This window comes from Vipera ursinii (genome assembly GCF_947247035.1).
Source record: "Vipera ursinii genome assembly, chromosome: 1".
Lineage (NCBI taxonomy): Eukaryota > Metazoa > Chordata > Lepidosauria > Squamata > Viperidae > Vipera > Vipera ursinii.
Window position 1 is genome coordinate 53670384 of NC_139512.1, and position 25966 is coordinate 53696349.

General features: G+C 34.7%; 1 protein-coding gene across 6 annotated transcripts in view; it reads right to left on the minus strand.

The window, feature by feature from the left end:
* MIPOL1 (mirror-image polydactyly 1) overlaps window positions 1–25966 on the minus strand; it is a 196080-nt gene that overhangs the window by 43699 nt on the left and 126415 nt on the right. For all 6 annotated transcript variants that reach the window (XM_083361027.1, XM_083361030.1, XM_083361031.1 and 3 more), the window contains one exon: window positions 3126–3220. In XM_083361027.1, the coding sequence (XP_083217153.1) occupies window positions 3126–3220 (95 nt within the window). The remainder of the gene's footprint in view (window positions 1–3125; window positions 3221–25966) is intronic.

Consider the following 25966-nt stretch of genomic DNA (forward strand, 5'->3'; position numbering starts at 1 on the left):
AAAAAGATCCTTCATACCATCTCCTGTGCATTGCAGGACACCTCTTTCAAAGGCTTTGTATAGCTCAGATAAAAATAATCCCACATTTTTTGGATTAATCATTCTTTTTAAAAAGCCTACAACAGATATTATTTTTGCAATATCTTTATGTTTTTTTGTGTTCCCTTTGACAGGAAGAAGGATTATAATTTACCTGCCTATCCAGTTTTTATTATTTGCATTAATCATTGCCAAGAAAATATAGCAGTTAGAAAATTAGAATATTTTAACTGGCAATATATAGTTTATGACAGTTAGGCAAAGTATTCAATAGTTCTCCATTATTGAATCAGCTTAATAAAAACTCTTCATGAATAATAACAGAATTCATTTCACTAAGACTCAATTTTTCACAGAGTTGGGATAAACACCCTTTTGCACTTTTTAACCCTACCTCTTTCCTTCTTACATAAAATAGATTTTATTAATTTTTTAGAAAACTTATCTTTTAAGAAGAATTAAATTTAAATTGAGAATAACATATTCTTGACTCTCCTGTCATAATCTGTCAAAATGTTCTTCATGGTAGCAATTTTGAAGCTGTTTGGCCAGGGTTGGATTACAGAAAAAGCTAATAGTGCCTGTCTTAATTTGTGCATTTCATAATATAATATTTACACAATTTACTACATTTTCCCTAAAACTGTAGAAACTTCTTAAGAGTAAACTAAGCCTATGGATATTCATTAAATAAAATAATGAAGATAATAATGAAGATGATACTGAAAAATATCCATTTGAAAAGTATTCAAAGATGATTTGTATATTTAAAGCTTTGATGTATACACTATGTTTTAAGTAAGGTTGGCAAAGTCTGCCACAAAAATTTAAGTGATTAACGCCTAAACAGTCTGAGAAACTCTGCTCTGAATCCTTATTCTAACACAAACAGCAAAAGCACTTTGTTAAGAGTTGAATGGGTGCCTCATTCATTACCCACAATGCTAGTGAATTACTGCCATTCTGAAATGATGAAAGGAATTTAAAGGATAGCTCACAGACCCAGCTGCATGAGTACTATACCCCACACTTTTTTAAAAAAAACTATGTTTAAAAAATAGAGTTCCTAAGGAAGTTAGTAATGACATCTGTCTCTGGAAGCTGCCCCAGAATAATGCCTGTTGATGCCAAATCGGAGGCTTCAACTGGTGCAGAATGCGGCCGCGCGAGTTGTGATGGGGGCTTCCCGATACTCCCATGTAACACCTCTACTCCGCGAGCTGCATTGGCTTCCGGATGCCCTTCGGGTGAGATTCAAGGTGCTGGTGATGACCTATAAAGCCCTAAATGGCTTGGGTCTGGGTTATCTGAGGGAACACCTGCTGCCGGCATCAAGCTCCCTTCGTCCCGTGCGCTCCCACAGGGAGGGCCTTCTCAGGATATCGCCGGTTAGGGAATGCCAGCGGGTTATTCCCAGGGGAAGAGCGCTCTCTGTGGGCGCGCCGGCCCTATGGAATCAGCTCCCCATAGAACTTAGGACTGCCCCCGACTTTCGCTCATTCCGCAGGGACCTGAAAACCTGGCTCTTTGAGCTGCCTGGCCCAGGCTGAGGGGTTTTAATTTTTATTAGGCTTTAGTTTTAAATTTCGGGGACTTTATTTAATTAATTGTTTTAATCTGATTTTAATTTTTGTATGTTTGTTTTAATCTTCCCTGTACACCGCCCTGAGTCCTCCGGGAATAGGGCGGTATATAAATTTAATAAAATAAAATAAATAAATAAATAAATAGGGCTGAAAAACCTGTCCCATATACCTGCACATTATGTGCAAATAGGACTCAAAGATATAGCTTAAGGATGTCACATACAGAAAAGCTAAAACCTGTTATTTATTGTCCCAAAGTGTAGAACATGGAATCACGGACTTATATTACAGGGAGGCAAATTCCAGTTGAGTCATGGAAAAGTTCATTACAATATGAGCAGCTCACCATTAGAATCACTTGGAAGAGGCTGAACAGCTGTCTGTCACAAGACTATAATTTGTATTCCAGCATTGAGCAAAAAGTTGGACCAAGTGGCTTAAGTGAGCCATTTCAAATCTATGATTTTTTAAAATTCTTTTAACATGCCAAATATTTAAAACAAGCACTTTCTGAAATGTATTAACAGATTTAAGCTAGAAGAAAGAATGGTTTATGGTTATGGTTTATGTCTATGTCCTATAAACCAACATATTAATTGAATCCTCTTGCAAACAATCTGTAATCAAGACAATATGCCATCTCTTTGGAAGCTTTTCCTTAATTGTTAGAGAATTGAAGCAATGCCTTTAGATGGTGAATTAAAATCTTAGCTGTTGTTAATATATTGCATATAACGTAGAAACATTTAAGTCAGCTAGAATCTCAGCCAATATTCCAGCAAAATAGACAAAGGTTTGGACTGGAATGGATAACTAGCCAAACTGTGGCAAGCTATATATTCCCAATTAACTGTGGGATAAAACTTTGGTGGTTCTTTGTGCCTTTGCAAAATGTTTTCTAGCTAAGAAAATGAAAATATTTTTCTTTCTCATTTTTCTTATGATCCTAACCTTAAGCAGCAGACATAAGCAGACAGAGTTTGAATATTGAAAAGGAGAAAATATTTGAATCTGATGTAGCGGTATCTTAAGTAACAGCCCTGATACTGACTGACATTGGCAATCTATAACCTAAGATCTACAAACCAGACATCTCCTGAAACTAACCTCCAGTCCAAAAAATTATGTTACATCAGAAATGCTTCCTGCTTTTTTGACACTTGTTCACTGGCATTTGGAATACAATAAGGCTTGAAAAGCGCCATCCATACAGATTTCAAGCCAAAGGGCAATGCATGGGACTAAACTGTGGCTACAGCTTTGTCAGACTGAAATGATATTAAAAGGAAAAATGGATGTGGACTGGAATTCTGGAATTATTAGTTCATTTTTGTCTTGCATATTTGTAATCTTTAGGAATAATAATGCATTATTTCCCCACATTTACAACTGTACTGCATTGTATAGTAAGCTGCTCAAAGTTGCTTTGGAGAGCAAGATGGATGGCATATAAATTTAATAAAATAAATAAATAAATAAAAATAATAGAAATGGCATTACCTGTAATAAATACGAAGAGTCTGCAGTTCTTCTTCTAGACTTTTATACTGATGAATAGCAGCTTCTCTCTCTTGTTGCATAGCAAGCAATTTTTCCTATGAAAGAGCAGAAATCGAACAAACCAGGACTATTATTTTAAACAATGGAAAAAAAATACCATTTCACAACAGATGGCACTAGGTTTCATTTCAACAGCACAGAGAATAGAAAATCTTACGGAGAGAAATAAATGTAACTGTAGTATAATGGAATGATGGGTAATTGTGCCTTGGAGTCAAGTGTAAGAAGGTATGTTATACTTCAATGTCCCGAATACAGTATTAATCAACCATATGTCTCTTAAGAAACCTGTGAATAGGTCATGACATTAAAAAACTTTCTCACTGGTTGTGTTCAACAATCAAAGTCTTTCATATACATTGCTACTAGCCATTAAGAAACTCTAGTTATTCTAGAATAATTTATTTTGATTATTCTTTTTAATATAACTTAAGAATAAGATCTCAGAAGAATTTGAAAGTGCATAATCAGTCACAAGAAGTGAGTGCAGTATAATAATTAAGGTGTTGGACCAGGACATATTCAAGTTCATTCTTAGCCATGAGTTCCTTTTTTGGACTAGTCATTCATATGATTGCTGCAGTATGGATAAAATTAAAAGAGATTTCCCTCCCCAAATGCTGCTTGAGCTCTGGGAGCAACAGATGAGGTAAATTTAGTAAATATACAAGCAAACAAAGTGCATGATATTCTATAACAGGATAGATAATTCTACTCTTATAGTAATTCTGAGCTTGTATATGTTCTTGTTTTAGAAAATTAGAAAAACGACACACATTGACCAAAAATCTATGTATTGTTGATCCAAATTTCTCTAGAATTCTCTAACCTGACTAGTTGGTGAGGAAGATGGGCAGGGCAGGAGTTCCACAAGATTGGTATTATTCCTGAGAAGATCCTATCATATGCAACCCTCCACTATCTCTAAAATAAACTGGGAAAATGGATCAGGTCCTCTGAGAAAAAGCTTAATTCACAGCTTAACACAAATGTGAAAAAGCAAACCTTCAAAAGCCATCTGCAGGAGATTCAGACAGTCAAGGTTTAAAATTAATATAAGACCTCTGAGGAACTAATAAACTTCATCAATATCAAGGGAGCTCCATTTTGTGTTGCTTGAAGTTTTCAACTTGTAAAGGCAGCTGTACCTACAGTATAACTTTTTCTAGTAGGCTGCTCTAGCTTGGAACAGTATCATAATATTATGAATTACTAGAAAAAAAATATTACAGCCAGAGCATTTTGATTCTTTGTCCCTTTAGCATTATAATCTTTCTATTTTGTCCTAGCCCTCCAGATTTATTTATAATACAAAATATATTGAGGTACAGATGATTAGATACAGCTATAAAGTAGGCTTGGGAATTGGGGTATGTATGTGTAAGAAAATGTTCACTCTAAATCAGACCTGGGAATTTTATGGCCCCTGGGCCACATCTGTCTGTCTCTTTGGCTGTCCCTATCCAGCCTGCATGAGGTCAATTGAAAATTAGAAATCATATGTAAATAAGTGCATGCCTTGCATGCAATACAACTGCATTGCTTTTATTCTGGAGGTGACTGCTATTTTTTTTAAAAAAAATTACATACGTGCACCTTCACAGCCCTATTGGTTTGGTCCTCCACAACTGTCCCACTTTCTCAGGTGGCCCCCTTAGGAAAATTAATTGACCACCCCAGCTCTAAATACAGTGGCACCAGCTTCCTATCACAAGTTCCTTTATTGATGAGTTTCAGTGATACAATTCTTCCATAGTTCTAACAGGCAAATCTTGATTTCTGGCATTCATCAGTTAAAATTCTGCTCATATGCTGAGCTGTTTAAAGTTTGAACCTGAAACTGCTTTTAGACTTGTAAACCAAACATACCAAACATAAAAACATTAACCAAACCAAACTATTTTCTGTAATTATACTGTACCATTGCTAAATAACCTTCTTAAATATTGGAGAAAGCATGTCTGAATCAAAGTGGGTGGGTTGTTCCAAGAGGCCAATAATTAACTATCCCTGATAATTTTCAGTGTGCTGTGAAGTGCCATTGAATGGTAGACTGGGAGGAAATGTTTATAGCAGACACTCCCACTCAACAAGAGATTACCAGCAAGATTCTTTAGAGAGGTATCACACCTGATACCCTTTTAGGATAAAGGTCAGAAGACATAAGTTTTGACCCTCTTTTAGTTTACAGTATACACTTACTGACTTGGCAGTACTTCAGAAGAATAGCTCCCAGATTACAGCAACAGAAGAGAGGAAAGAATTGGGGTAAATGGATTGAAGCACATCAATAAAGAAGGTGGGGTGTGTGTGTCCTAAGCTTGCAGTAATCTTCACAACATAGAACAAAGGAGTGAAGCATTGAGTGAAATAGAAACAGCAAGAAACTTTCCAATCTAGGAGATAAAGGTAAAGGTTCCCCCACACATGCGTGCTAGTCGTTTCCGACTCTAGGGGCTGGTGCTCATCTCCGTTTCAAAGCCGAAGAGTCCAGCGCTTGTCCGAGGACGTCTCCGTGGTCATGTGGCCGGCATGACTAGATGCCAAAGGTGCACGGAATGCTGTTACCTTCCCACCAGAGTGGTCCCTATTTTTCTAGTTGCATATTTTTTTATGTGCTTTCGAACTGCTAGGTTGGCAGAAGCTGGGACGAGTAACAGGCGCTCACTCTGCTACGCGGCACTCAGGATTCGACCGGCCAAACTGCCAACCTTCTGATCGACGAGCTCAGCATCCTAACCCACTGAGAAGTCTAGATCATATTAAAGTGGTCAAGCTGTTCCCTTGGTTCTACCACTGCAGAATATATAGGAAACATACAGAACCTAGGAAACCTAGGAAACAATACAGAAAATTGGATATTAGGAAACAGGACAAACTAGAATGCTTTTCTTTCACGTTTTTTAAAGGAGAATTTAATTCATTTTTGTGAATGTATCACTTTCAGTTTGAATTGGTAGAACTTAAGATACAAATTCTTCTTAGTTGTTGTCTGCACAACTAAGGAAGATTCAAGGACAACATAGAGTGGAATTTATCAGACAACAATTTCTGAATAATCTATGTGTGAAAATGTAGGCAACTGAAAAAGATCATTGCAGCACCTGTTGGACTTAAGAGGTTTTAGAATTTGGAATTACAGCTTTCTATGGCCTGACAAAAATACTACACATGCAGCTATTTTCTTAAGCATACATATAAATATATTACCAGTGCAGGATCCTGATTTTAGTTAAAAGTTAGATAAAATAAATAGTCTGGGTGGGGATCTTTACAAGGTCTCAGTTCAGACACACAAGCAGTAACCACTAGAAAGATTTTTTCCATCTTCCACAAAGCTAAGACATAAACATGTCACCCACTGTTTTTGAGGGAAGAACTACATTATGTTTACATTTCTCTCAACCTTATACAAAAGATATACATTTTATTAGTATTTAAAAGAAGCAATAATCTTCACCCTGTGTAATAAATATGCAATATATACCTTAATTATTTAATAGCAATAACTGTGAAAGTAATAACTTTCAACCAATATAACACTGGAAAAAGGAGATGATGCCATAAAAAGACAAGTATTTTAAATTAGGTATTATAAAGGAAATATGATGTAATGTACTTATTGCTATATAATATATAATATAAATAGGCAGAAACAGAGCAGATATTTTAGGAACTACATTGGGTAAATTAGGGCAATCTTTACTACGGATAACAGAATCTGTAAAAATATTAATGAGAAATCATTTTATTCTTCAGGGTAAATTTACCTACATCCATGATTCCTGCACTCCATATGTGTATAAGCATGTGGCAGTTTTTTCTCATTACAGAGGAATTATGTATTGTCTTCATAGCTTTCATAACTCTCAGTGTATCATCATAAAAATAGATCAGGATGCCTTTCCTATACTTTTTACTTTGGTCAAATACATGATCAAATTAACCTAATTAACAACATTCAAAGTATTGCCCTGATTCAAAGCCACCTTTAGCCACAGGGTATAGGGAAGCAAAACTGGATGGGTGCCAACTCCACCCCTCCTTATGAATCATTTAAAAAATACAAATCTTTGTATCAATGGGAACTGGCAGTATCAATCAATGTAGCCTAGAGTGCCCTATGCCCTTCAGCTGGCACTGCCATAGTTAGCAAAAGTGCAACATAGGCAAAAACTGCAAATCATCTCAAGTATGCAACATTCCCGCCCAAACTCAAAAGAGGACCAGCAAAGCTTGGACTTAAGAAAGCAGGTGGGAGCAAGGTCCCAAACACACTGAAAATCAAATCATGCAAATGTTGTCTTGCCATAGGGCCATGAGTTTAAACACATGCTATCTTTTGCCTCTTCTCTGTAAAGTTAATCTTCTGCCATGGCCTGACAGAGTTATATATCCTTATAGGCCTCCTACAGTATTCCCCAATTTCCCCCCATTTGACCCTTCTCAGCTTTCAATTTCTGTTCCCTCCAACTGTTTCCCCTTCTCCCCTAAGCCTTTTAAGAATCATTTAAAATCATTGCAGATTTTAAAAAAAATGTTTAAAATACTACAACTTTATGGTAACAAAATTCATACAATAGTCAAATATAAGCAATAAGTTAATAAAAAGTACAAAAGGAATCCTGGCCCACCCATTTGGGAGTGTGGATGTGCAGACATCAACATAATCTTCATACTGACCACTTAGTGACTGTTATACGTTGCCCTAGTGCTGAATAGGGTAGAATGGGGACAATGAAAGGGATATGGTATTCCATCAATCTAGATCAAGGGTCTTCAAACTTGGCCCTTTTATGACTTGTGGACTTCAACTCCCAGAATTCCTCAGCCAGCATGCCTGGCTGAGGAATTCTGAGAATTGAAGTCCACAAGTCATAAAAGGGCCAAGTTTGAAGACCCCTGATCTAGATGCTGTTAAAAAAGATTTGGAAATTGTGCTTTTCTATGCATCTAAGAGATCACAATGTAGGACAAAGAAGAAACTTCACTGGAAACTGATTTCTTTATAGAGATTGTATAGATTAAAATACCAAGTTCCAAAATAATTTGTACTTGGGATAAACTCTGACCAAAACACTTTAATCTTAGTAAGAAAAAAAATAAGAAAGCCCCCCCCCCCCGAAGTGGTCACAGTTATGGGAACCCTCACCTATGTTTACATCTACCGGGTACAAGCATGTCCTGGTCAATTATAACATTTTTATAATTCTGCCTTGGAACAGTTGGTGATGTAATGTTTCTCTATTGTGAATCACCAGGGTCCATTGGAGTTGGGTGGCATCCAAACTGAATAAATAAATAAAAGAGGCATGACATAAGGTTATATAGAGCTCAAAATGTAGTGTGAGTTAAAACACCACTGAGCAAATTAGAAACAGTGACCGCAATGCTATTCACTTTAATTTATAGTACACAAAAATTGCCAGGGATTTTTTTTTAAAAAAAAATATTTCCAATGGGAAAATTTATTTATTTATTTATTATTGGGACTTATATGCCGCCCTATCTCCCGAAGGACTCAGGGCGGCTAACAACATACAATAAATACAGAAGTTAAGATAAAATTAAAGGCCTCTGTACAATAAATTAAAATTAAAATTAAAATAAATTGTCTATAATATCCTCAAGTCAATAAGGAAATAAAGCTGGAAAGTTCAGAGAACTAAATTTTTAAAGAATACTCAACAAAACCACCATAATTGAAAATCAACAAGAATGCATACTATGATCATGAAAGTTAATATCAAATCTATAGTTACTTCAATGGTTAATGTTCCTTTTCAAAGATACTGTTACAGAGTGGAAAGCCCTCTTCAGGAAATGGGAATGTTGTCCAAAGAAGAGGACCCAAAGAAGAATGTAAATTTTCATCTATCTGGCATGGAAAAAGAGATTTTGAGATTTGAACATATGTTCAATGACGTGAAAAGCCAAAATGAAAAACAATTGTTTAAAAATAATACATGAAGGGAGCTGGGTAAGGAGATTATAAGCCATTAGATAGCCATAGCAATAGCACTTAGTCTTATATACTGCTTTACAGTCCTTTACAGTCTTCTCTAAGTGGTTTACAGAGTCAGTCTATTGCCCCCAACAATCTAGGTCCTCATTTTACCGATCTCAGAAGGATGGAAGGATGAGTCAACCTTGAGCCGCTTAGCACTGAACTCCTGGAGTGAGCAGTGAGTTAGACTGCAGTACTGCATTCTAACCACCATGCCATCATGGCTCTTATGATGATGATGTTAAAGGATATTAAAAAATTTCAGATGGGTCTAAATTTTCATCACAGCAAAAGATACAGGTCCATATCAGAGTCAATGTATCTTTCAGAGTTCAAAATGAGTTTTGGGAACAGGACAGGATGCATGCTAATGTACATTCATGTCCTTGGGGCTTCCCATTGCCATCAGTTTAGCCAATGTGAAACCAAATGCAAATACAGACATTGTTTAATTTGACGTAGCATAGCTTATTTTACCATGTTAAAAACAATATATCAGAACATCATGGAATTAAAATGCTCCAAGACTACCTACATTTCTATCTAGATTACTTTCTTCTTACTAACGAGCTTCTCACGAATCAGGTCTTGGTTGTATCTGATCATACCAAATGGACATATAGTACATCCCAAGGTATATGTGTGCCATTTTTATACAAATATTGAATTTGAGTTGGAAAGCAAAAGCTATATTGTGGCCTGCAAGATTAGAAGTAAGCATTACTCATGCAATGAAAGAGTATTTGTACGGGATACATATTATATTAAATTGTTTGAACAGTAACTTTGAAGTGAAATGATGCCTGTGATAACTAAAAGAATTTTGTAGTGTTAACTATATTATAGAACAACTTAGTGAGATATGTTTTACTGAATATGGTATTTTAGAAAAGCTAAAGGGCAGTATTGTTTACCCAGAGTTGCAGTGCTGGAAAGAATCTCAAGGATTATCCAGTACAGCCCTCCTGCACTAAAACAGAAATCATTATATCTCAAAAATCCCCAACAATTGCTTATCGGTGCCCTGCTTTAAAATGTCCATTGACAAGTTTCTATGACTTAATCTTTCTGTTAGAAATCTTTGTTTAATGTTTCATTTAAATTACTTGCTCAAAACTGCTGTCTTTCATTCTACTCTCACTGCAATAAATAACTATTGCTTTCCATCTTCTTTATAGCAGTGTTTGAAAACTGCTTTGTTCCCATAATCTCTTTTCTTCTAGACATCGAGAATGAAGACAAAGGTGGACAGGAGTAGTTTCTCTTTGATTCTGTGCTTATTTGGAAGAAAGAGGAGTCTGCTGTGCAATTTTTCCACCTTGATGCTGTTGCTTTGATAGTGAACATCATAATGCTAATGACATAGCCAGAAATAGGGTGATGCTACAGCACTAGATAGGGGCTTGTGATATAAACTGAACAGGATTATGACTAAAGTGATATTTGAACCAGAAAAAAAAATAATTTTCATTAGCTACGATGTCATGTTAGCTTCAGAAAGAAAATAAATAAGCTTCAGCTTTAAAAAAAACCAGTGCCTCTTTCAACATTACAGTTTTCAGCCATTGAATCTGTTAGGCATTTGTAGTGGAGTTTACAAATATAAAACTCATATATACTACACTTGATTTGAAAATGACATTATATCTTAGACTTTATATATTTTATATATATTAGATAAGATTGTTATTTTATTGTCATTTTTTTCTGTGAACACAATGGCACACATTAAAAATGAAATTCTGTTGTCTGCTCTCAAAAGAAAGTCTATATCGACCCACCTACATACATATATATACCTACCTACCTACCTACCTACCTACATACATATACATTAAGGATATTTTTTGACACAACTCTCATTACAAGGCACTTATCCCAGTATTGTACAGTTGAGAGCCAAAAATGGCCAGGAATTCCATCCAAGTGAGTGAGAAAGTTGCTGCTGTTGTTGCAACTTACTTGCTTTTAGGTCTTAGCCATGAAGAAAGGGAAGTGTGAATTTCCCATGCTGATCTCAGAAAAGAAGGCTTTCATATATCTTAGTCAGAAAGCCACAAAAGTAGAAAAGCTTGTTTTTATTGGACATTCATGCATTCACATAGATATTTGTTTTTTCTGGCGAATATGATGTATAAGCAAGTTATACTAACAACTTTTACAATCTAGTTCCAGCTTCTTGCAACAGAAACTGTCGTGATTTTTTGAGAGGAGGTAGGGAACAGTGGACAAGGTGGCACCACCACTGGAATATTTTATGTTTATCAGTATAAAACTTTATATCGATGCTGTTAGAAGATGGAAGTTGACATAGAATAGATAAGGAACACATGATAGCAAGCATTAAAATAGAAAAAGAAAACTCCAAGGTCGGGATATAAGCAATAGTCATAGTCCTACTAGTTGTAATATGCAGATGACGTTGTATTGTGTGCTGAAAACTTGAATGATTTGCATCTAATTTTCTGTTGATTGTATGATGCAATAAGGAGTACGAATTTGAAAATGAATGTACCAAAATCAAAATTGTTGGGTTTCCCTCTGAGTTATCAAATTGCAAATGAAAAAAAATGCAAATAGAGGAATTTACATAGCTAAAGAAAATGAACAGAGAAATGCTAAGATGTACAAATGCTTGTAAAATATAGTGGGTAACCTTGTGGTCTGTAACAAAGAATGTTATCAAAATAAATGAAAATGGCTTTATATGGCACCGTTGGTACTGTACTGTATGGAAATATCAAGAGAAAGTGTTAAATGCAGTGGGAACAACAATTATCTGCAGCTGAGGAAGAAGAGATAGGTCAAAAATATATTTTTGCTGGATGAATACAGAACTGAATACAAAAATAAGTGACTTCTGTGAAAGAAGTAGATTGACTTGATTTGGTTTTATAACGATAACGAATAAGCACTGCATGGCAAGGGTTATATTAAGGGTTAAAAAATGTAAGTCTGTGGTTGGATGAAGTTGATTAGAACCAAAAGAATGAAAGACAATGTATGATATATGGATGTGATGAACACAAGAACATAGGAAGCATAGGAAGATATAGAAAGATATATGTCTATATAGATTCTTAGCCATCCAGGTCATAGTTGTCCCAAAGATGCTTTTACAAAAGGCAACTAGACTTTTTCATTTTTTCCTTGAAGACATTACACTTATCATCCAAGAACCTTCTTCACTGTACTGAATGAAGCTTCTTAGATGAGAAGAGAAACAACACCTTTGGAATAGAAAGGTATTGTGAATGCTGTTGGTGTAAATCAGATATATTTAGATTTACTTTCCCCCCTCCCCCTCCTTTTTTTGTTTGCTGCTCCTTACTCTTTTTCTGCATTCTGTATAATTTATCCCAAAAGGGAATAGCATGATGAGTATGTACACATGTTTATAGGTTATCAAAAGGCACTTATCCTTGTTCTCAAGGATTGTGTTTATTTAGCATAACTATTTTATGCTGTATTGATTTTTCTAGCATCTTGAAACTGGTAGTAGAAGGATAAAATATTATTCTCAATTCTCTATCTTAAACTCTAACTTAAACTGTAAAATGCTATCCCATTAAAAACAGCATGTATTTTTCTGTAGAATTCAGTAGGAATATAATAACAGACTTGGACAGCATTTGTTGCTAAAGGCTCTTAGCAGTATATTTATACCCTTTTATAGTGAAAGATACCAATGAGCTAATTTCATTAACCACAAGCCAAATATACCTTTTAAAAATTACAGGTAGTCTTCAACTTACAACAGTTCATTTAATGACTATTCAAAGTTACAAGACAGTTACAGCCTTGCAGCATCTCTGTGGTCACATGATCAAGATTCAAATGCTTGTCAACTAACTCTTATTTAAGATGGTTGCAGTACCCGTCATGTGAACCCTTTTGCGACATTCTGACAAGCAACTTCAATGGGGAAGTGAGATTCACTTAACAACTGTGTTACTAAGAATAGAATAGAGATGGAAGGGGCCTTGGAGGTCTTCTAGTCCAGCCTCTACTCAAGCAGGAGAACCTATACCATCTCAGACAAGTGACTGTCTAGCCTCTTTTTTAAAATCTCCAGTGATGGAGCACCCACGATTTCTGGAGGCAAGCTGTTTCACTGGTTAATTGTCCTCACTGTCAGGAAGTTTCTCCTTAATTCCAGGTTGCTTCTCTCTTTGGTCAGTTTCCAACCATTGTTTTTTGTCCTGCCTTCTGGTGCTTTGGAGAATAATTTGACCCCCTCTTCTTTGTGGCAGCCCCTCAAATACTGGAATACTGTTATCATGTCACCCCTATTTCTTTTTTTCTTTAGACTAACCAAACCCAAGTCCTGCAGCCGTTCTTCATATGTTTTAGTCTCCAGGCCTTTGATCATCTTAGTTGCTCTTCTCTGAATTTTTTCCAAACTCTCAACATCTTTTTTGTCATAAGGTGACCAAAATTGGCTGCAGTATTCCAGGTATGGTCTTACTAGGGTTTTATAAAGCGGTACTAATACCTAACGTGATCTTAATTCTATGTCTCTGTTTATACAACTCAGGATTGTATTAGCTTTTCTGGCTGCTGCTGCACACTGCAACTTAACAACTGCAATGGTCCGCTTAACAACTGCAGCAAGAAAGCTCGTAAAATGGGGCAAAATTCACTTAACAACAGTCTCACTTAGCAACACATATTTTCAGCTCAGTTGTGGTTATACGTTGAGGACTATCTGTACCACATCTGTTATAGAAATGTCTACCTACTGTTAGACATTTCTATAACTCTTTGCTGCCATCTAGGTGTCACCTGGATTTTTGCAGTGCAGATGTGACAATCTCAGTATAAACCTGCCTTTTAAAACCGAACTGCAAACTTTTGCTTACATGCCAGTGCTGTTCCGTTGTTGGAGTCTTTGCCAATAATACTGCTTTTGTTTGTTCAAAGTATTTCATTTGCTGTCACTGTGACTACCTTACAGTTTAGCACCTGAACACCTGCTGAAGCGAACCTGTCATGCCAGAAACGTTTTTAAAGTTAGGCAATCACCATTCAGTGAATGGCAAGCACTTGGGTATTATTTCCTCCATAGCTTTCAACATAATCATCTTTGGGAACTGACTGTACAGTAGCATTTGCCAACTGAAATGTTAATGAAGAAAGTTTCATCAAATAATTTTGAATACCATGGAATAACACTATTTTAAGTAAAAGAGAGAGAACGGAAAGAAATAAGAGCAAGAAAAGAAGCAATAAATACAGTTTATCAGATTCAACTGCAATATTAGTAAATAGAAAGTATTATTATAGCATGTTAGTGAAAAAGAAGAAAATTAACAATATGTATTGTTACATAAACTTTCATTATATTCTATTAGCCACTACAGTTGTTGAAGGAAATGACTGATAATTTGAACAATATTAAAATATCTATTAGCAAATGTTTAAAGATATATGCTTATTTTACTTTAAATTTTTAATAAAATAAAATTAAATTCCTTGTAAGTATCTAAGTGAGGTACAAATAAGAAAAAGTGATTAAAATACAATACTTTGAAATAAAATGATTAGGAACAATAAAATATGCAAGTAGCAATTGTGGTTAAGACTTATATCCATATCCTGTTTAAAATAATTAAAAAATAATGTGGAATAAATACAGAGGCCCCCAACCTTCTAGGCACCAGGGACCGGTTCTGTAGGGAGAGGTTTTTCCACGGACCAGAGGGGGCGTGGTTTCATATGCTGACTGCATCCCATGGATGGGGCTTCGCTTCTTTGCATGGCCTAGTTTCTGGCATGCCACACCCCAGTGCTGGTTCACAGACTGGGAGTTGGGGACCTTTGCACTAGAGAGCTATGATACAACAAATGAACTGTTCAAGTAAATAAAAATACCCATCACAAATTATTCAAATAATTCTTCCAGCCTCACTTTTATCCAAGCCGAAATTTAAAGTGGCTGACAAAATACTCCAAAAATGAAGTCTCTCGCCTGGGCATTGAGCTGACCCTGTAAGTACCTGAAAAATAGTTCCACCTTGTGCTTTTCCACTTTCACAGTCCTAGTTTGAGTTACTAATCTGTCTGCCATACATTTCTTACTAGACCTATTCTCATTGTAGAAAGATCTGGACAGGTATAGTCTTTGTAGCCAAATTAGCCAAGATAGTTTCAAACTAGTCTGCAAAGCTCCAAGTGGAATGGAATATTCATTTTGAAGAAAATTACTAAAAGAAAAGATGGCAACACATGGATTGTTAGTTTTCTTTCTTCCATGCATTTCCATCCCAAATTTCTAAAGTTTATCTAAGACTTTGTCTTCTGGGTTCCAGTACAATGTAAGCTAGACGTGACAACCAGAAAGCTTGGCTAAAGTGCTGCCAATTCCCCTTTATATGGAGTGATTTAATTTGTATGAGGAATTTTATATTGAAATAGTTAAATAGGTGCAGTGAATTGTTTGGGATGGCCAGTGAAATTAATCACATCACTAATTGCTAAGGATTTTTTACTTTTATTTGGGAACAGGATACAAATATATTCAAGCAACATAAGTGAATGGTCAGTAACTTCTCCCCATAATCTGATATGGATCACAAGTGCTGCTGATTCTGGTCATTGCACTAAACTCCACAAAATATTCTAATTTACTTGCTCTTGCAATTTAGCAAAGAAATGTTGCAATAAGAAACACCAACAAAGATCTGAAAATCCTAAGCTCTGGATTACCATATTGTGTTCTCCTGCCATTCAATGCATCAGACAAAGGCTGTGGTGTTCAAAGTAAAAGGAAGAAAGAAAAGGAAACGAAAGAGGGGAAAAAGAAAAGTACAGAATACAAAGTCAATAATATTCCCCTTTTACTTTTTTCACAGATTGGATGTTAAAAGAGTTGTGGCAATTAAGCTTTTGTTAATTACCAGCTGTTGAAACAGATGTGTTGACTGTCCTTATTATCCCACAGCTGGGGCAGGAGAACAATTGATGCTCACTAAAACTAACAGCCAGCTGTTTTGCAGTAATTATCTCCTATTAATAATACAGGTGATAATGTCATAATGCTTCTGTCTTTGAGTTTCAGTAACTAAAATACATTTACTTTATATGTTTTCAGTGTAAAAGTACGATTCTCTTTCATTCTCTCTCCCTCCCCTTAAATATTTGTGCCAGCAGACCTTAAGTGGTTATAGCAGCAATCCAACCTAAACATGATTTGTGGTTCAGTTTAGCTAAATAAGATAAGCATGGCTTTTGTGAACCAAGGCTATTGTAGATATTGTTGTACTAGATTAGACCTTAAATAGAAAAATATAACTTCTTTCATGAAATAATACTGTAAGAGGATTTGAGTAAATCAGTTATGAAATGTGAATGATGAATTATAGATTTTTGTCATATGTCCTGAACAAAAACAAGTGATGTCTGCTTAAAAGTTGATAAGCGAACATTATCATTCTAAGACATTTATTTTGGGGAAAAAGAGAAAAAAAATCGTAAAATTTTCTTTTTTATAAGCAGTTGAATAAGGGACTACTCTAAAAGAACTCAAATCTTTCAACTAATTATTCCATACTTAAATACATTGTCTTATTGCAAACAAAAATTAAGGCATTCATTTTCATGTCCTATTTTATGTCTCAGGCATTATTACTATAAAAAACATGTTCAGACAACTATTAAACTTGACAATAATTAGATACTTGTTAACTAAAAAACACTTAAGGGAATTAGAGGATGAGCAGAAAATAAAAAATCAAACAAATACAGAGTTTAACTTTAGCATTTAATTGCTGTTTAAACATGAATTTTGAGGTCCTTTTTAAGATATAATAAAACTATTTTTATAGCCATTGTTTTAAGAAAAAATATGCTAACGTGAATTTAACAATAAAATAATGTAATTTTATTGAATTAATCAATAAAGGCTCTATATAATATTTTATACAAAATAATTCTAGTTTATAAGAAAGATTCATTCAAATGGTTCTATAAAAGGTCAAAGCATGTTGCTCTGCTCTAAAATAGGCTAAGTTCAATTTTTAAAAAATCACACTTCTGAGCAATGTATCTTTTCAACATAATATTGTAGTTATTGCAGGGTACTAAAGAGAGAAACTTACAATAGAATTTGTATTACAAACAATTGGATCAGTTAATTTACAGTACATCTGAACTCTCCTTTTGCACATGAAATATAGTTCATTTATTTATTAAATTTACTGGTTGCCCATCTTACCATAGGACAGCTCTGAAGCTGGGACCCCAGTAGTTTAGGCAATAATCAGGATAATTCTGACCATTAATTTATAAGCAAGGGATTTTAACTGTACTTACTGCCTGAATAAATCTAGCTTAGACAAATATGAGTGGAAGGTTAAATATTTTAAATTCATGGACTTCTGGCTATTAAAATAAAAATTCCTGAAGGTGCAAGTACAAAAACTATACCACTCAGGCCTTTGAGATATAGTATGAATGTATATCGATATATATAACTATATGTAATCTAGTATAATCTATAACTATATATAATCTAGTATTTACACTGCAGAGGTCCAGTGGGAGACTTCAAACAGTTTAAAGGGGTATGATTCTCAATAATACTGTCTATCTCTTTACCTTCCTCTGTCATCTTTTCCTCTTCTCTAAAGTATACCCATTTAAAATGGTACTAAGACATACATATAGTATAAGACGTTTTGTAGGACATTTGAAGTCAGAATAGGAAAATCTTAGAAATGCAGGAAGCTAACCATACATTTGGTCTTGACAGAGCTAATAAAATACTGGCTTGTATATATGTGTGTGCGTGCGTATGTGCACTACAATCATGCTCACAACAAAATTCTCCTGGCAACAGTTGCATTGAAACAAAGTTACTGCAGCAACAAGCAACGTCAGAATGTTAATAATTGACATGAAAAGAATGAAATAGTGAGCAAGGGATAAAGAGGACAAAGAACAATTTTTCTATAAACCTATCCCAGCAAATAATCAATCAACGTGATGATGAAAGGGATTTGATTAAGTGTCATGCTAATTTTTAATTTAAATTTTAAATATTCCTATTGCCTATTGATCATATATCAAAGATAACATCGGTGCTCTAATTTTGAACTTCAGGACTAGAATATAAAAATGAAGTACTCAATAAATTGGTTTGTTACTTTTCTCAAGTGATGTGAACAATACCTGTAGAATAGCATTGAGTGTTAACCCTGTCTAAATAAATAAAGCAGTACGTGAGTCATAGTATACAAAAGCTTAAATTGAATATATACAGTAGTATAAGCTAGAACAGTAGAATTGAATCAAATGGATACAGCTATTCTACTGTATTGTTTGTGAAATCCACAGTTTGAAGGTTCAATATATTAAAACACAGAGCACACCAAAACCAATATTAAACTTTTCAATAAAATATGCTTTCTAAAATTGTAGTACTTTTGTTTATAAAGCTGGATTGTTTTACTCTGCATTAAATTTATAAATATTTTGACCCTTTATTCCATCTTTCCCAAAGAAATCTATTTTTCTTTTTAATAAAATAACTAAATGTTTAATTGATACTGGTGTCGTGTTCATACAACTTTAAATATTAAGTTGAAAAATAGTAACTAACAAACACAAAGGATGCATTTTGTTTTTATTCACATGAATATTTTTTTTGCTTTTGCTTTTTAAATAGGTAGAATCAGAGTTCCAACTAAGTTACTCATCTCTCTGATTTGAGCTGGGATTTACCAAAACTTCATATTAACAGAAAAAAAGAGTGGAAAAAATCTCCTAGAAGATAAAATAGAATTAATTGTTTAATATAATTTTGATGAATATAGTATTAATATTACAAACCTGTCTTCTTGTAAGGTAATTTCAACCTCCTTCTGAAACTACATTTCAAAATAAATTCTAAAATGAAGCTAAAGGTAATTATTTATGTTTCTTTCTCAACTGCATTCAATAACATGCTATAATGAACCCTCTTTTGAGTAAGCAATCAAGCCATTTCTCTTTATTTGATACCTCACATTTTTGCACAGGATATACTGTAAAATATTTCTACAGAATTAATCTCAATGGTCAAAATCTGCTATGATACAAATGTAAGAAAGAACATCTCAGTTTAATGAATATGTCCATCTTATAAAACTTTTATTCAATATGCAGCTTATTATTAAAACATTTCATATATTTTATTATAATTACCATAAATCTAGTAAAAGGAGTCCCAGCAGATTTTAATCTGCTAGTCATTGCCAACTCTAGGGGAAGGTACTCAACTCCATTTTAAGGCCATTGATCCAGTGCTACCATGCCATATGACATTTCCGCGGTCATATGGCCAGTGTGATGTCACAGAGTGCTGTTACCGTCCCACTGAAGTGGCACCTATTTATCTACCCACATTTGCATGCTTTCAAACTGCTAGGTGGGGCATAAATCTAGTAAAATCTGAATATTGTGTGGAGAATTGTCCTTTAAAAAAAAAGCAAGTGATTGAGCTGCTGTTAAGAATTACTAATAATTATTATGAGATTTTTGAATTCTTCATGAATTTATTTGGGAGTAAACTTTAGAGCAATTATGCTAAAGTCATAAACGAGCTTTGCAATGTTATTCTCAGCACAGTTATTCAAGCCCTTTTGTGTTCAGGGGGGCTGTTTGTGACTTGTATTTAAATCTATGTAGATGAAATATGAAGGTTTAAAAACTTGTTGCTGCAGGCACTGAAACCATAAGTCAGGATGAATCATAAACGTCAGTAAGAATAGGAAAAAGAGGTCAAGGGTATGATTACAACACCTGTAAACATTTAAAAGGAATGAAAACTTGTATTTCATAGATTTCATGGGTTACAACTGGTAACTAAAAATGGTGTTTAAAGGGTTTTGGAGGTTTTTCCCCCTTTACTTCAGGATTATTTTAATTGGTTGATTAAAATATATAAAATTAAAACCAGATCACCTAAAATTTATTTGAAGTCATTTCTGAGCTTTGTGTAAAATTATTCCTCTCAAATTTTCACACAGAGATACTTCCTTAATGATAAATGCAACACTGTATTAGGGTTTGCTTTTTTTAAAAAAAAATCAGTGTAGTGTTTTTGAATACTTTTTCTAAATGAAGTAAATAATAATAATAATAATAATAATAATAATAATAATAATAATAATAATAATAATAAAATAAAAATAAAACAACAACAACAACATTGGAAGAGACCTTGGAGGTCATCTAGTCCAACCCCCTGCTCAGGCAGGAAACCCAATACTGTTTTAGACAAGTGACTGTCCAGTCTCTTAAAAACCTCCGGTGTTGGAGCATTCACAACTTCTGGAGGCAGGTTGTATGTGCTTACTTCTGTTCTTTTTCTTTATCCCCAAGGAAACTTTTCAAAACAACAGATGTTTTGCAAAATGGATATCTTTATTTAATGATTAAGATTTTATGATCAAGATAGAAATATTTATTTGTCACACTTTCCTACATTTGCTACAGTTGATTGCTAAGTCCAATGGCTGTTTAACAATCATCAGTTTCAAGATATAGCCTCTTTTACATATCTGTATCTCAAGCTCTTCAATTTGCTCAAGTGAGCAGCTGCTCCTTATCTCCTTATTAGAGCAATAACCCTGCCACATTATTGGAGTAAAACTGTTTCCTGCCAGACAGTAAAGAAACAGGTACAGAAGTCTGCTTTTAATTCACGGCATGTAGAAAATGAAAAACATCTACCAAGTGGGAACTTAACCTGTGTGTGCTCTGGGACCTTGCTGATTAATATATATGGAGGGTATTTTTTATCAAGTTTCTGGTTTCTCACATTAATGCAAAAATGAACAGTCAGATTGTCTTAACTAGTTGGCAGGATGTTAACAAAAATCAGCTTCACTATGATAAAAGGGGGAATTATGCATGGCTGGAAAATAAGGAAAGCTAATTGGCAGACGAAGGAGGGCAAATGACAACATGTGCATGTGACATTGTGCAGATAATACTAATTAGGATCAGATTCAGAACATTGTATCTCAGAGTCTGGGGGTTGTAGGGGCTTGGATGGGTGCAAGGGGTTTTGGCTCAACCAAGTAAGATGGAATGGCTTTGTGTGCTTGGGCTTTCCAGTATCAAAGTTTTTCCATTGGGTGACATACTTAGATGAAACAGGTGTGCAGTCTGGAGGGGGTCATGTCCTGCTGGAAGAGCACATAGTAGATGTGGCTAAGAGTACAACTTTGGATTGGGTGCCAGTTGCACCCATTCTTGGACCAGGAATCTCTGTTCAATGTCATTCATGCCTCCGCAACTTCCCATCTGGACTACTGCAACATGCTCTACATGGGGCTACCCTTGACAAGTATTCAGAAACTTCAGCTGATACAGAATGCAGCTGCAACGGTTGTAAATGGTGTTAGCTATTCAACCCATGGAACACCACTTCTTTGGGGGCTGCATTGCAATTCAACATATCTTAATCCAGTTAGTATTTGTTACATCAAAATTGGATTGAATGTAATGCTACATCTTTTTCACTTCTTTATAGGTGATTAGGAAGCATTTGACCATGTGGCAAAATGTGGAGAAAATGTGAAAAAGATGATGAACCTATTTAGTTGTAGCAGGCAAAACTAGCTCATGGACTCAGAACTCTTTAATTTTAAAAATATGTCTTTTGCAACAGGACTAGTTTGTGGATCTCTGAAGATTTATACATTTATTTAGGATTTCTAGGTAATTTGAAATCTTGATAATTATTTCCTACCATTTTTTCTGATCCTAATTGTTTATCCTATTGAAATGTTAGTTTTTGCCTCAATGAACCAAAAAACCTGACCAGTACTTCCTGATATTGCCTTAATTTTGGTTTTGAGAGCACATATTCATTCCTATTCATGTATCCCCATAGATAAACATTTTGTTAACATACCTACCTTTAATGAAATCTTCTAACTTGATCATTTTCTTCCTTGGATAAAAATACTGTCTTGCTTTCTTAGATGAATCAAACACGTACAATGGCATATGATGAAGTTTTAATAATTACTTAATGGTGGTTCCTAGGTAATCTCTAAAACTGGCAACACACAGGATAATAATAAAGTGTATATTCAGCAGCAGAGCTGAAACATACATCCATGCATACCCATCCACCTTTTTTCTGAGGAAATTAAAAAGACTGCCATTTTCTAGTATTTAGTCAGTTTATATCTATATCTTTAAATACATGCCAAGATTGATATTCCTAGATTGCCTTGACATCAATATGATGAGACTTCTTATAAGAGCCCAATATGTAGATTTCTAAAGTATTTCAAAAACATCAGAATCTAACATCTGTAAGAACAAAAGCACATTATGTAACCCAACTCATGCCTATTCAAAAACAAGCTCTACTGCAATATGACTTACTAAAGTCTTTAACATATTTTGGGAATGTGAGATTAAAAGAAAAAAAGATACTGATCAGGTTTGCGAGCAATTCTATATAAACCTTTTCAAATAAATTGTAGTATTTATGATAAAGCCAAGTGAAAACATAATTTATTAATTCATCTTCTCATATCACATTGTTAAAATTTTAAAACTAATTTCAGGTTAAATGAAAATTTTAAGAAATGACCAAAGGAAGACCATTTCCAATCTATTACAGATTTTAGGCTAACAATAAAATCTGTGAGAAACTCCTAAATAATGGCTACAGTATTCCAATTTTGTAAGCAAACTCAACTGGAAGATTTTACACACACATGCACGCCTTGTTTAAATGCATAAAAGAGATACATTAGAAGTTCTGACCTATATGTTTTTCAAAGATGATAAAATATTTCAACTCTACTTTTCCTTTTCAGGAAAGATTCTATAGATACTTTACATGCAGCAAAGGCTCACAATATTTTGAACTAGGGTCAAAAGGATTATTAATGATTAGCTACATTAAAGGCCTGCTATCTGTCTCTCGCTCTCTCTCTCTTTTGGATGGCAACTTCAGCCATGGTGCAGGTTTGTCTGTGTCATTCTTTGGCCACTTCCAGCAGATTGAGAAAAGCTGGAAAGTAAACACAGGTGTTTTAAAACTGGAGCCGCTGTCATGGACAACCACAAACACCCTTCCCTCGACTGTAGTTATGCCTCTTTCCCGCCCTCTCTTTTTAAAAGGAGAGCTTAACAAGAAAATGTCAAATGTTTCACCTTTCAACACTTCAAAATAACTCTGAGCTTAAAGTATTGTCTAGGAAATCTCTTGCAAATAGTTCCTTTTCTAACTTTCTTTTCAGATGTAGCCAAGTTAAAATTAGTCATTATTTTTTTTTACTAATTACTTTATTTGGCAGATAAATTTCTTGGAAAGCACTAATATGGTAAGAAGAGAGGCCACAATCTGGGAAACTAACTAGCTAATTCCTTGTCCCCAATGGGGTCATTTCTTTTTTTCTTTTTATGAACTCTGATCTCCTAGTCAGTTACAAGGCTTGGGTCAGCCTGGACAATTGAAGCTCAGAATGAAAAAATCTATTAACATTAAAAAATGTTAACAGAATAAAGGGTTTATTTAAATATTTTATTTATTTATCTATCTATCACATTTCTACCCATGTCTACCCATCTCTCCTAAATGACTCTAGCTGGTTTATGAAAATATAATAAAAGGAAAAGAGACAATATCCAGTGGCATCCAGGGAGAGGGATAATGGAGCAGAAAGAGAAAAGCAGCGTGCCATTGATGCAGTTCTCAATCCTTTTGTATGTGTGTTGTGACATTGCTCCCATGTAGAAACAGAGTAGAGCTTACAGTGTGATAGAACAATGCTGCTCAATCATTTTGATGAAAGGAAAAAGATCCTGCAGACAGCAACTACAGTAATAATAATATACTTGAACATCATCAGCATTAACAAAAATCACCACCAGTCAATCGCAAAAGGCAGCTTTATTCAGAACAGCTTACACCCTGTGACGATACCTATTACACCATCAAGCACCAACATCTGCCTATCCCAAATCCTTGGAAAGGATTTAATAAGTGGATAAAAATGTCAAATCCAGTTTAAACATCTGGCTGATTGTGCAAGCAATCGTAATATTTATTGAACTTGTATGCTGCCCAATTTTCAACAGCTCTGTGTGGTTCACAACAAACAAATAAATTACAATAAAACCAATAAAAGATGAGAGATGGCAATTGTGAGAGATCAGATGTAAGGAAGTCAATGGTCTCATTCTCTCTCAGCAAAGGCCTGCGTGAAGAGTTAGATCTTCACGGCTGTTTTAAACAACAGTGCAGGGGGGGCCCATCCGGATCTTAGGAGAATCTCATTCCAGATGGCAAGAACTGCTACGGAAAGGGCCATGTCCAAAGTCCCAAAAAATGACATTGTTTAATCAGAGAAAGCTGAAGCATGCCAACCCTGCAAAATTGACTCAGCTGAGCAGATACTACGGATAACTGATGCTCAGAGAAGATAGCAAAAGAATAACAAGATAAGTGAGAAAAAAGGCAGAGCTGCTCAACTTCTATTTGGTTGTAAAAGGCTGGACTAGATTCTACCAGTCGAAGAAGCAGAATTCCAGCTTGTGCCTGACAGAAACAAATTCAGGGAATACCTACTGACTTTGAACAATATTGCCAGATTTATTTCATTTTTTGATTATCAGTAATTTTTTAATAGCTTGTGAAAATCCTTTGGATATGGTACCTCTTATCTTTTAACAAAGCATCTCAATAATACCCCATGGCATTCTGATTAGGAAGCTATAAACTACCCAAATATGGGATAGATTGGTCATTTATTAGGTAATTACACAGAAGACTGAAAAATAATACTTAAAGAATGGTCATCAATGGCTCCTCATCAAATTGAAAGGAGATAACTAGTGGATGCCATAGGAGCCCTGGCGGCACAATAGTTAAAATGCAGTATTGCAGGCTAATTCTGCTGACTGCCAGGAGTTCAATTCCTTTGATCTTCATCTGCTCAAGGTTGACTCAGCCTTCCATCCATCCTAGGTCGGTAAAATGGGGACACAGATTGTTGGGGCAATATGCTGACTCTGTAAATCACTTAGAGAGGGCTGTAAAGCACTGTGAAGCGGTATATAAGTCTAAGTGCTATTGCTATGCCATAGGATTTGATCCTAGGACCAGTGCTTTTCAACATTTTCATTAATGATTTGGTTAAAGAGGTTTGCACAACAAATGTGCAGACCCAAAACTGAATAGCATCGTTTAAAGTCTAAAATACAAAAAGAAAATTCAAAATTATCTTTACACGTCACAGAAATAAGATGAAATTAATTTTCCTGCTTCTCTCTAGGGGATATCTGGAACCGAGAGCAACCTGTAAATAAACTAATTGAAATAGAATCCTAAGCTGCAATACAAAGAGGAAATTACAGATATATTTGAATTTATTCATGCACTTTTTGGCTAAGCATGAAGAGTTCTGCTCTAAAATGGTAACAGATGGGCCAAAACCATTGCCAGTTTCTCATAGTGTATTACAAGATTTGAATATAAACATTAAAACAATATAAACATTAAAACAATATAAAACAATATAAACATTAAAACAATAAAAATTATTATTTAATAATTTTAACTTTTGTATTTGTCTTTTACATATTGCCCTGTTAACCGCCCTGAGTCTCTTGAGAGAAGGGCGGTATATAAATTAAATAAATAAATAAATAAATAAATTAAAAGACACAGTAGATAAGTCAACAATGCAATTAAATTTGCAAAGTTAGGTAGGAAAAACCTTAACCCAATTCATAAAAAAGCTTATTTAAAACTCTAGTT